At 38.2% G+C, this 13,496-nt stretch overlaps 1 protein-coding gene across 4 annotated transcripts in view; it reads right to left on the bottom strand.

The window, feature by feature from the left end:
• Positions 1-7,431: 7,431 nt before the first annotated feature.
• The window catches only part of syn1 (synapsin I), a 326,193-nt gene continuing 320,128 nt past the window's right edge, over positions 7,432-13,496 (bottom strand). The window contains exons 13-14 of one of the 4 annotated variants that reach the window (XM_051933641.1): positions 12,173-12,190; positions 7,432-12,040 (exon numbers count right to left, since the gene is read on the bottom strand). In XM_051933641.1, the coding sequence (XP_051789601.1) occupies positions 12,010-12,040; positions 12,173-12,190 (49 nt within the window). In that variant the 3' untranslated portion in view covers positions 7,432-12,009. Of the gene's footprint in view, positions 12,079-12,172; positions 12,333-13,496 lie in introns of those variants that run through there. The other 3 variants (XM_051933642.1, XM_051933639.1, XM_051933643.1) reach the window with 3 other exon arrangements.

The following is a 13,496-nucleotide window of genomic DNA, read 5'->3' as shown; positions in this document are numbered from 1 at the left end:
TAAAAGCAAAGGTTCACATACTTTTGCCACTCACAAATATGTAATATTCGATCGTTTTCCTTAAATAAATGACCAAGTATGATATTTTTGTCTCATTTGTTTAACTGGTTTCTCTTTATCTACTTTTAGGACTTGAGTGAAAATCTGATGATGTTTTAGGTCATATTTATGTAGAAATATAGAAAATTCTAAAGGGTTCCCAAACTTTCAAGCACAACTGTGTACACATAAAAATGTTGTGTACTCTCATTTCCATGCACTGTGTAAAAACTAAACTTGGCATAAAGCTACGCATATTTTCATAGCTGCCTCAGACCATGCGTACGCATGTTTCTGCTCGGGTTTGTAAATGGGTGGCACCCAGCGTCAAAGCAGTGTTACTGTTTTTGTGCGATTTCCCTTTGTTTTTATTTTTACATCCATGACGCGGGCTTTATCAAATACACTGAAATTAATTGTATATCATTTACAAATTTAAGGCACTTGATTGTAAACAATCTGTAACAACATAATGGTGCATGGCCAAATTATTCCAACTGCCATGGCTGCTTTAGCGTTGATAGAAGACATCGCAAAAGGAAGAATTAAAAAAGAGTATATATTTACAGATCATACTGATTTCTTGTCCCTTGATGATGGCTCGCTTCTAAGTCAATTTAGATTTCCAAGAGCTCAATTATGATGTATAGTCGATATTTTACGATAGATGCATTGAAATATGTATATTACATTTTACAGATAAATTCATTTTAAATAATATATACCATTAGTAATTAAACATTAAACTCCTCCGCATCAAGAGGAGTCAGATGGGGTGGCTTGGGCATCTGATCAGGATGCCTCCTGGACGCCTCCCTGATGAGGTGTTCTGGGCACGTCCAACCGGGAGGAGGCCCCGGGGAAGACCCAAGACACGCTGGAGGGACTATGTCTCCCGGCTGGCCTGGGAATGCCTCGAGATTCACCCAGAAGAGCTAGAAGAAGTGGCCGGGGAGAGGGAAGTCTGGGCATCTCTGCTCAAGCTGCTGCCCCCGCGACCCGACCTCGGATAAGCGGAAGAGGATGGATGGATGAGTAATTAAACATGTGGGAGCACAGTGGTGCAGCGGAAGTGCTGCTGCCTCGCAGGAAGGGGGTCAAGTCCCGGGTGTACATTGCCTGGAGTTTATAAGTTTTCCTGTTGGGTTTCCTCTACATGCTTCAGTTTCCTTCCAAAGGCATGCAGGTTAGGGAATTTGGTGATGTTAAGATGACACTACTAGTGTATGTGTGTGCTCGTATTCACCCTGTGATGAGCTGGCGCCCTGTCCTGTGACTGTTCCTGGGACTGGTGCAACCCAGGAAGGATGGATCAATTAAACATGTATGCATAAGGAAGATTTTTTTCAATGTTCCTTAAAAGTTCCAAAGAAGTGGTGTTATAAGCTTACAGCTGATTTTACATTTATTACAGATGCATATTGTGTGGTGATTGGTTATTGGAGAAACAAAATGGAAGGACAGGAAGTGAGGGTTGGTATGTTTGACAGAGATAGTACTGCTGTAGTAAAGAAACCCCATCCAGAAGAACATCCATTAAATTCCCAGAACACTTTGCCACAGCATCTCTGAATTGTGATTTCAAAAGCAGCTATACATTCAACGCAGAGAACATTTGTGGCAGTTGTGACGAGACTCCAAGAGGCCAGATGTATGAATGAGTATCTCACTGGTTTAATTGAAATAATGTGTAAATGTTAGTTTCATGAGCTGGTGGTTGGGGACACAAACACAGAATTCAATGGATGTTTTTCTGAGCGGGCTTTCTTTATTGCCGCCATGCTGTCTTTATCAAACATACCAAACCCCAGTTTATATCCTTCTGTTTTCTTTCCCCAATTAACCAATCACCACACAATAAACGTCTTTGTGATAGTAAAACTGGCTATAAACTTGAAACACTGTGTTCAGAATATTTAAGGAACACTGAAAAATCTTTGCATTAATCATGAAAATAATATCAAGTATACATTTTAGTATTCTAAAATGTTCAAAGAACTGTAATATCATGAATGTAATATATTCTGTGTAGTGATCGGTGCCTGCATGCTTCTCTTGGTATAAGAGAGCCCATTTAAAAAGCAAAAATCGATTAACGACTGGGTTGGGGAATACTTAGAATGCAAAGCATTTAATGTGCTAGTTATGATGGGATTTGGGAAACTAGTAAATTAAATATCGTTTTTAAGATTAAGTATATGATGACGAACAACAAAGGATGACAAACTGCGATATTAAAGTCAAAATTTCGAGATTAAAGTCAACATTTCAACTTTAATCTCAACATAGAGCTTTTTTTCTTTATTGTGTCCCTTTTTTTTTTTTCTCCTCCCTTCTCTGTGACCCTTCTGTATGACACTCTGACGGTGAACTGCAACTCACATTTTTATGTCCACTTTAATAATAATAATTCTTTGCATTTGTATAGCGCTTTTCTCACTACTCAAAGCGCTCAGCTATTGCAGGTTAAGGGCCTTACTCAAGGGCCCAACAGAGCAGAGTCCCTATTGGCATTTACGGGATTTGAACCAGCAACCTTCCGATTGCCAGTGCAGATCCCTACCCTCAGAGCCACCACTCCGCCTTTTATAATATCTGACCACTTCTTTTTTTATTTTGGGCACTGTGCACCATTCTGAACTTTAATGTTTGAGTTCCTTCACCATGCTGTACCACTCCATTAATTTTCTTTTGTTGCTTATACCACTGCTTAAGCCACCAAATAGTACAATTTTCTTTGACTCCACTTCACTGAGCTGGACTTGCGTTTAGCATTTGCTAAATTGTTGTTTTTTTACACATGCTTTTGCCATTGTCTTTAAACAAAACACTGAATGGAAGGGGGCAATTTATATTGATTTGCATATTCAAATAGGCAAAATTCTGTGAAGAGTCGGAGTGGAGTGATAGGTGCGTGCATGTGCGTTAAAATTCACGTTGATTGGGAAGGTGCGTAGAACTTTGCTTACACACAGTTTTATGTATCTGAATTTTTTTGTGTAAACTTATTTCTAGTTTTGTCCATACGCCATGTTTTTTTGTGAATTATATGCAAGGTGTTATACAGTACATGAGGCTCCTGGTGATGTCTCTAAATCACAGACTTCAAACAGTCACTGCATGCAGGAAATATGAGAATATAAAGTACTAAATATCACTGCTTTTAATATACCTACCATTGCTTTGTCCCAAACATTATGGTGCCCTGAAATGGGGGGACGATGTAGAAAGTGTTATAATTTCTACATAGTGTGACTAAAATGTGTACAGATACACTTAAAAGTCTGCAATGTTCAATTTAATCAATTCTGAATTTTTGATTTGTAATTTTAAACTTTGGAGACAAGGGTTAAATCAAGGAAAAAATTGTCTTTTGTCCTAAACATTATGAATGGCACTATATATTTGATTAAGAACAAGTTTTTTATATTTCATATTTGCTCTTCCTTGGACCTTGATCGAACATAATGAATTGACTTGTGTGCTGCAGAGATATGCAGTATGTAAAACACTATAGATTCAGAAGCTTTGTGTTCCTGTTAGTGGATATTTTTGACATTTTGATGTGAGGCAAAGAACTGGGCAAATACTGACTCTTCTATTGGTTTTTTTGGGTTTTTTTTTTTGGTTTTTTCTTATTTAATTTAATTTTTTTTATTTATTTATTTTTATTTATCTTAACCATTAGATAACCTTACAAAAAAAAAAAAGTTAACCAAGGCTTACTGCTGGATCCTGTGTGAGGAGTGGTTATGTTGTGGCTGTCAGACTACCCATTTTGTTTAGCAACTCCAAACAAAAGTAGCATTATTTCAAACTTTCTTCATCTTTCAAACATTCCCTTCTGGTACTGTTAGCTTGTCATCTATGTTATAAAAAGATGTGCATCTGTCCCAAACTCAATTTGTTGTATTTTTTTTGTTAGTTTTTTCCCCACCCCTTTGCTTTTTCCTAATTTTATGTGGCCTAAGTTTATGAATTTTCCAAATGGCTACAGTTTGGTGTGTTTTACCATCCTCTGCTCTGTTTTAAGTTTAATTCCTCATTGTACCTCTAATGGCTTTGCAGGAATAGACTTCTGCCAGCTTGACCATTCTGCTCTGTTAATTTTGTTCTTCATGAGAACTACACCAGTATTTGTCCATGCAGCACATGTTTGAGTCCTGGAGTGTAATTTATGCTGAGGACTTGACCCAAAACTAGAAATTATCAATATTTTTATATTTATTTTATACCGTAAGTTAAAAGTGCTCCAACACACTAGTATTGAGATCCTCCCCATCACCCAACTCCAGACACACTGGAGCACGACATATGCTCACCTACTTAAACCAGGGACTTTAGTGTTGTAGACTTCTATAACCTTCAACCCTCCAATGTTCTTATTGCAAATGAAGAAAATAAGAGCAGGGACACTGACAAACTGAGACAGAGAACATCCTGATCGCTACAGCATCATTCACACTGTCGGTATTCACTGAGGATGGCAAACTGGTGTTGGGACCAAATTTCTCAATCAAGGGTGCTCTCTCTATCCCTCTCCCCATAGCATGGGGATTCTCACAAGAGGCCAGATGTATACTTGGGATTTCCATGAGAGGATGAAGGGTCCTCACCAATATCACTATTTAGGCCCACGAGGTTTACCCAGGTTACTCTAAATGCGAAGAGTGAACCTGTTCTGTCCTAGTTAGACTATCTTGTTTGTTCTCCATTTTTTACCTGGTTTCAGTGCACCTTGCGGTCAAAAGCCAGTGGTCATCTTTGCTATTGGATATGAAGCTATAATGCATCTCTCCTTTTCATGCTCCTGTTCTACTGCTGGAAAGTAGACTCATGTCAAGCAATGAATCCGAGTTTGGAGGAATAGATGATTTCCTGGCTATGATGGAACGGTATAGATGTGTCAGTTCTGACTACACACATTTCCTTATTTTTGTTGAGTACGCACAATAGCAAGTATATTGTATTTGTGGAGTGAGACCTACATCAGTGTTCACGGTAAATGAATAAATGCATGGTATAATATAGGGTTCTGCCAAATCTGTCTTTCATCTCTTTTTGTCATATTCATGTATTTCAAGATTTATGTGGGAGTATTCATTTTGGAGGATTCAGAATTGCATTAGTGTTAGATCATGTGATCTTTGTATGCTTGTCTAACTAGACTCTTCAGTGTTCACCATGTCTTTTTACAGCCGAATGTGATTTAATCGTAAGATTTGTCCATCATTCCGTTCATTTATTATCAAAGCAACTTACCATTTCAAGGTTGGAGGAAATTGTAGCTTATCTCAGGGGTATTGGATGCAAGGTGGAAACCAATCCTGGGTGGAGGCACAGTTATCACTGGGCATTCTCACTTGAACCAGGACAATTTAGAGTTGGCATTCAACCTAGAATATACTTCTATACAGTGTATTAGGAAAAAAAAATGAGCAGATAAGGAAAGAATCACCACCAGCAAATCTGAAGCCATCGTCCTTTTCCAGGTAGGAGTGTATTCCATAAGAAATGGCTGTGAGACTGACTGGCAATTGGGTGTGAAGAAGTAGATCAGTTCTCAATCAGATTTTTAAATTACTGTTCAGTTTATGCAGTCCTCGCCTTTGGTCACAGTCTTTGGATGGTGACAGAAAGAGTAAGATCCCAGGCCCAAGTAACTGAAATGATTGCAGGCACAAATCAGAGTTTTACTGTTTGTGTTGTGGATTAAGAGTATGAAAATCTGTGAGACTCCATATAAAAAATAGGCTGCAACTAAGGAACAAAAGAAATCTGCTATTGTGCATTGGGGATCCAGTGATACCCATCCCCCAAGTGCCTATTATGATCATTGTAGCTGGCATGGCACACTGGGAGAAGACCCTGGATATGCTGAAAGGATTATATCATTGAGATAACCTTGGAGTACTTGGGGAATTGTCTATGCAGACTTGAGATTATGGATGTGAAAGGGGACATTGCTCTGCCCAATTTAGCATTTTTTCACTGCAGTCTTCACCTTGACATAGAAGATGCTCTTTGTGTATCATGTTCTAATTGATGCGGTTTATTCCACGGCTGAGTAGTTCTACGTTTTCCACTTTAAAGGGAAAAATGATACAGATCAATTACCTTTTGGGACAGCATCAGGTTTCTTGTTAGGTGCATGTTATCCAGAGAGTGAAGTCTTGTGCTATTCATTTATCCCTTTCTAAATCCCCCTAAAGCAATTAAGGTTTGGGGGGATGGTTCTGTCTATTCCAGTAATTTGTAACATTATATTAAGTGTAGGTGACAAGAGGCCACATGGTTTATCATGTGTCAATTGTATAGATCCCAGTGTTGGTCCAAACTGCCTATTTTGAGGTGTGGTAAATGCAAGCGTAGCGCAAAGGATAAAAATTGCCATAGCTGCAAGGACAATAAAGGAAAAAAACCCTCTGGGAGTCACTGGCTAGCTGCCCATCCTTCACCAACATACTATGAAGTAAATTCAAGCTGTCAGTGGTGGGCTTGTCTAAAAAGTGAAAGTTTCCACATTTAGTACAGATTATGGACACATGCTCCCTTTAAGCCTACTAGACCAGTCTTGTGAATGTAAATACTATTTTCAGAAGAGCCCTGTATTTCATGAATGGTAAAGTGGGTCGTTCAGCTGTCTCATGGATTCAGTATCCTAAATTTAAGTTCTTCCCATAGGAATGTGTTAGGTTAATTGTGATTCCAAACTTGCCTTGTGTGAGTGGCTTCTTCAGCATTCCCAGATCACTGCAGACCCCAGTGACTCTAACTTAAATTAAGGGAGTTTGAGCATGTTATGTTTAGAAGTCACTTCCTGGATTGAAGCTCCTTATTTTTACTTGGTATGCTCTAACCAAAATCATTAAGGACAAAAAGGTTCCATATGCTAAACAAAGGCATAAGCAAGGTTACAGGAAACTCTCTCTGCTTAACAATTAAACATAGTTTGATTTCAATTTTTATAACTGAAAAATCTACTGGGTTTAATCCAATTTTCAGTCCACTCATTCATTCATCCATTATTCAATGTGTTTCATCAAGTTCAATATCCTGGTAGAACTAGGTGCCAACAGAACCCAATAATGAACATGGCACCAGTACATCTTGGGGTACATTCATACAGGCAAGCTTATAGTTCTCTATTCAGTTGCTTTGGGAAGAAAGCCCACACAGACTGCATCTGGCCAAGAGGCAGCAGTGCGAACTACTGTGCCAGCATGCCATATCTTTAAACAGAAAACAGTAATGTTCCCCAGTGTTTAGCGGTTTACCTCATGCTGTTTAATTACATGTCAGAAAAGGAGTGAGGGAACAAGTAGCTGTCGTTGGATAGCTTAATAATTGATTTATTGTAATAATTTCTGAAAGAATCTTATAGCACAGAAATTGGTTTCCATATTTATTGTCACAACTACAATCACATTAAAGATATGTTTTTACAGGAAAGTACTTGATACACAGCTTGGTCACGGTAACTCTGCAGTGGCTGATGGGTTCAGTTCTTGTTTATATATATTTATATATTTATATAATTTTTAGAATACACAGGTGTCAAACAAACAAACACAACATTCCAAACTGCAGGACATAATATTGCACTACAAGACTTCGACTACATTCAGAGTTCAATCAGCAAAGTAAATGTTTCAAAAAACGTTTTTCACAACAGTCAAAAATGCACATCATTTTTACTGCTTTATTGCACTGGGAATATACATGTTTCTGAATGTTTGTTCCCAGAGGGTATATAGGTATTGGTCAGGATTGCACCATTTATGTATACCTCAGAATAAAAAAAAAAAAAAAGATAGTGGATGCTGTTGCTTGAGCTGAGTCAAAATCTCAGATAACAAATCCCACCACTCAGAGAGCTGTATCTGTTTGTTTAAATGCCCGCTAGTTTGGTCCACTGCCTATTTGCCGCTTTAAAATTATTTCTAACACCCAGTCCATTATCATTTGATTGTTGATACTGTAGTGATAATATAGGCATTGTGGCCAGCTGGACTTGAAGCCACTAAAATGATGGTTAACCTCCTCTCCAGTTCCTTTTTGTATTATTTGCCTGCTTACATACCCATCAAGTTAGTAAATCCAGAGAGAGTTTGTCATAACCTTTGGAATTCTATTTTATGGTAGACGCTGGAGCTCTGGCATCAATTTAAAAAACAAACTGTGAGCTGTGTCAATGTGCTGTACTCCCCTTTTACCATTTCACTTATTTTAAGAGCTAATGATGTCTAGCACACTACTTGACACTAAATTAGAGCTCTGGAATCACTGAGCACTAAGATGAAAATGTGACAACGAGCAGTTTTCTTCTTTGGGGGTTATCTTGTGTCTTGCCTGATTGCTTACTTATTGTTGGGTTCTCTCCTGCCTACATAGTTTCTAAATGCAAGTATAGCCCATTCATTTCCATTTTAGGGTTGTAGGGAAATGGAGCCTATGTTGAAAGAATTTTGCATTAAAAAGGGAACCATTCTAGAACAGAATAGCAGTCCACTACAGGGTGGAAGTAAATATTCTCTAGATGTATTAGTTTGCAAAAGCACACTCCTGATATATTTTAAGCTTTAAAGTTGAATGGTTTTATGGAAGATTTGTAGACTGGATAGATTTAACCCTATTTTTGTAGCTTCAGGTTTTAGCTTTTTAATTTATTATTTTTTAATTCAACAGCTCAGCTCTCTCAGATGCTGTGAGACTGATCTGAAATGAGGCTTCTAAAATGCTCTAGAACAGCATAAACCAGGGACTCCAAAAGCTTATGAAAAGATTTAACAAAAGAGAAGAGAGCAGGCATTCCAGAACACACAGACAGCATCACAGGCACAAAAACTGAGACTTCAAGAGAAAAAACGGGTCAACAAAGGGTTCATAGGTGAATACTCACTAACTGTACAGTACTTCATCGGATTTTACTGCATACAGTACAACTTCTACACAGTTTTGCACTTTTATCACAAGTTTTCGCATTGGATGCATGGGTGAAGTGGGACTGTATTTACAAGTGAAAGTGAAGAGCTTTACAAAATAAATGGAAAAACAACCATGATACTACATTATAGAAAACAGAATGGGAGAAATACATGTGAAGTGACACAGAAATCCTATGGCACAGAAGCCATCGGCAAAGAAGTGATGCCACTGCTTTAGCCACACAAGGATGGTGGGGGTTGGATTAAATGAAAAGCTCCAATAGCCCAGAAAACTGCTGAACTCCTTCTATTAGACTTTCAAAAAATATCAGGGTTTGTAAGTCCCCCTTCCCTCTTTTTCTGATCTTAAGATGTATTTTTATATTTCTTTAGTTAGTTTTATATGGCAAATAATACTTAAACAGATGAGGCAGAGAAGGATTCATTGAAGCCAAACATTAAAACCATATTCACGTTGTAGAAATGGTGTGAAAATAGGAACAGGAGGCGGTATCTTTAAATGCTCCAAACTAAAATTATCAGTTTCATTTTACCCAAAAGTTTCTGTCCACTTACAGACTTGCCATTATTCTCAATGGGAGAAATGAGTAGAAGGAAAATAAAACAATACTCTAATCCTGAAGAACCTAGAGCTTGGCAGTAAACTTGTTCATGTACATCTACCACTGCCTGTGACATTTGGTGAGTAAAATGGAAACCGTTGAATATGTAACAGAACTGGATGGGGGTGCTAACCAAAACACAGGCAGAAAGTATCATACAGATAATTTCCATTAAACTGGATGTTGCATAGAATTTTGCTCCACCAAGTGGGCAAAAAAAGATATTTCAGCAGTGTATAATGTGCTCTGCAACAGAGCCACAGCCTTCACCATATGTGTGGAAATTGCTTCATTACCTAAACCTCTCAGAGATAGTGGCAAAAAACAAGTAAGACATTTCTATGACAAAGACGCAGTGAAAAAGGTTGGGGGTGGGGGAGCTAATGGCAACTGAATTGAAGAACTCAACTTGAAGGATCCCTTATGATTTGGAACAAGATTGTCCGTGTGCTCTTCTAACTTTATTTTCACTGGTATGCAAGACCAGGTGCCATATACATACATGAATAGACTGCTGCATGGCTGGGTGCAATTCTCACGGTGGGGATATCTTTGGTTAAGAGCACTTCTCATTTCTTTGATGTCCTATCTAAATTAAGGAAACTTTAGATAATAAAGTGAACATAAGATGTTTGAGAAATAAAAGACCATTCAGTCCATCAAGATTTTTTTTAACTAATAGCCAAGTTGTCCCAACAACTCAGTTGTTAGAGCGCAAGATAACTAATGCCAAAGGAGGTATTCAGTTATTATTACAGCCCTCTAGAGTCATTTATCAGTTCAACATTATACACCGATTAAAAGAAAATCAATCCTATGGTAGATGTTTAACTGTATGAATAACAATATGTCCAGGGATGAGAAAACAAAGTACAGAACAGTAAGCCTCTTATTGGGGGGGGGGGGGGGGGGGGGGGGGGATACTCTAAATATAAACAGAAACCTAAACAGTTATTAAAAAAATCTACTGAAGGCCATGGAGGAAGAGGAGGAAATAACCGATCTTGCATATGCAAGAAAAATTAAATAAAGTTTGTCGTGTATGTAGAGTTCCTTTCTTTGTTCAGTGGTGTGCATTCTGAGATTCAGTCATTTATTTTATTACAGAAACTGCATGTTCTTTGAGAGTCACTTCTTGATGCTCAGCAGTACTGTGGGCAATTTGGAGGTTTGTGTGCATCAGTGTCAAACTAAAGTTGTGGTGCTGGTGTGCTGCCTATATGTTTGGTAGACCACTGGCTAACAGTCTGAGGGATATGTAGAGATGCTGGGTTCTTGGGGAATCTCCCAGGTAGGTTCACTGATTGTTACATTCTTGCATGGATATTCTTCTGTGTGTTTTATGCAGTCTATGTCGGCAGCAGTGTGCTCAAGGCAGGACCCAGATCTTTATGGGACAGTTAATAATTATCGTAAGGTTTGTAACCATTTTCTACATTTTGATAACTGCTGACTGTGTTTCACACCAGTCATATCCAATTCCTGAACAATTCATTTTTAAAGTCCAACCAATTAATACCTGATCGCAGTACATACACAATCATGTGGCTGAGATTCTCGAGAATTTATAGTAGGCTATAAATAGTAGGAATTACATGTCTAACCAAAAGTAAATTTGCTGTTATCAGAGACCACCAATGCCAGATCCCATTATATACAGTAAAAGAAAACCCAGCCAACAATGAAAGGCCATAAAAAGTGGGGCAAAGAAGCACAGTGCTCTGTCAGGGAAAGTAATGATGAATATGGCTCAGCATCACTGGACTTAAACTAGAACAACAGTAACTCACATAGTTCAGCAATGTGTATTCGCTGACTTAGTGCTCATGTGTTGTATTAAAACACTCCAACGCACTAGACATCTCCATAATCTCTTAAGAAATGTTAACACTAATTTTGGTGCAATAGGATTTCTATGTAGTGCCTCTACACTCTACTTTAATACTTTTTTTTTTTTTTTTTTTTAAATGAAGTCTAAGGGAAACTGCTATAGTAAGGAAAATTAAATTGAAACATAAATAATTTGTTACCTTGTATTACCAAAAGAGGGCAGTGTTCCATAATGTACTAAATAAGGAGATTTGTTTGTGGTAAATGTCATTGTGAGAAGTGTCCACATTTAACGGCAGAAAGCAAAACATGCATGAATCTTTGATTATGTTGGTAAAGAAGTGTTCATTTTTCGTGTGAGTGTGTGTGTGTTTGTGTGTTTATATACAAAGTTTGTGGTTCCAGTTTGTATCTTTCATTTCTTCATTCGAAGTACCACACATGGAGAGGGTAGCTCTTCACAGAGGCTCAGAGGACATTTCTGTTTTCAGTCGTGGATGTCAGTTGAGGGTGGCCGCTTTCAATCCGAGAAGAGACTTGCAAAGGACTTGCGCAGGCTGCGGATGGTCTCGGCCTTCACTTCATCCTGGCTAAGGCTTGAACGGGGAGTCGCCGAGGTTTCTGGAATGTTGAAGGCATTGGTAAGAGACTGGGATTTGCTGTACGAAAGAAGGGAGAACAGTAATAGAAGAAAAAAACAAACTATTAAAGTCATGCAGCGAATCCACATGGGATTACAAATAGGCTGCTTACCTTCCCGTCTCCTCATCCCTGCCGAAGCATTTACACCAAAGAAAACCAACAAAAAATGTTAAACTGAAGGCCTGCAAGGGCAATGTACACGAGCACTTCATCCCGTTGTGCAGGTGGTGATTTCCATTGAAGCCAGTGTTTCAGTCAGGCCAGATCCTGCCTTAAATCAAATTCTCTTATTAGTGAAATGTGTTTTTATCTTATAATAGAGCCTTCCTTCTCAGACATAACCAATAATGCGAGTGTTTAGCTTCTCTCAAAGGTACACATGACATGAACCCTGTTGGTGGGATTTAACTCTAGGAAAGCATCCAACGTCCTGCCAATTACACTAAAGCTCTAACCATTGTGAACTGGCATAAACTGGCATTTCCAATTAAATTAAACGACTGTACATTTTGAGCAATATTGTTGGGCAAAAGAGGGCAACTTACCTAGAATATAAACACAAAACTGAAAATTGACATGTCCACATTTATTTTATCTTGAAGCTGACCTTCATTTTTTCATTGAAAAGCCAAATAGGCAAAAATACATGGGTATGAAGTTTATGTGACTTTGTGTCAATCTGATACTACAAAAAATGGGGAAAAAAAGACTGAAAACATTAATCAGAGTCCTGTACATTTTAACATATTTTTGTTACTTTGTGTTCAGCACTGTGTTTTTTGTAATTTTGTTGCACATTATTTTTTATTTTAGCTTTATGTTAGGTTACCTGGCGATTTTAAACTGTCCCTGTGTGAATGGGTCCTGAGATGGACTAGTACCTTGTCCAAGGCTAGCTCCTACATTGTGCAACATTGGTCTAATTTCATTTTTATTTTTATCTATCTTACCTGGGATATTCTATATTTAAATTCTCCTACAAAAGCATTCTATGGTACTACCAACCACTGAATGTTAAAGGAGCTACAGTAGCAGGAGAGGCCCAAGTAACATGTGCCACACCTGTAGCTGAGCTCTGAATTAGTGAGTAGCCATGGTATCAGCACCACACTCTTCAGTGAGAACAGTTCATTTCTTTTCCTCAACGTGGCTCTAATGGGATATAATACATAAAAGGAAAAGAAATACAGAATGCATAATATAGTTTGATACTGAAAACTGAAATACTTGAGGAAATTAAGTGAGATATACTCAGCAACTGTACAGACTGCCCAGGGCTGACCTGCTATCAGCTTAACAATTAAAATAGGCTGGACAAACTGAATCTTGGTAGACTGCTTTGGCTAGATCGTTACAGTCAATCAGATCCGTGTGAGCAAGCTGGCGTATTTAAACTCACTTTAGGGTGATTCTCAGTTTTGTTTAGATTTTATAA

Source organism: Erpetoichthys calabaricus, chromosome 11 (assembly GCF_900747795.2).
Source record: "Erpetoichthys calabaricus chromosome 11, fErpCal1.3, whole genome shotgun sequence".
NCBI classification, from domain to species: domain Eukaryota; kingdom Metazoa; phylum Chordata; class Cladistia; order Polypteriformes; family Polypteridae; genus Erpetoichthys; species Erpetoichthys calabaricus.
The sequence above is the reverse complement of the archived record's forward strand: the minus strand, read 5'-3'. Positions and strand labels throughout refer to the sequence as shown.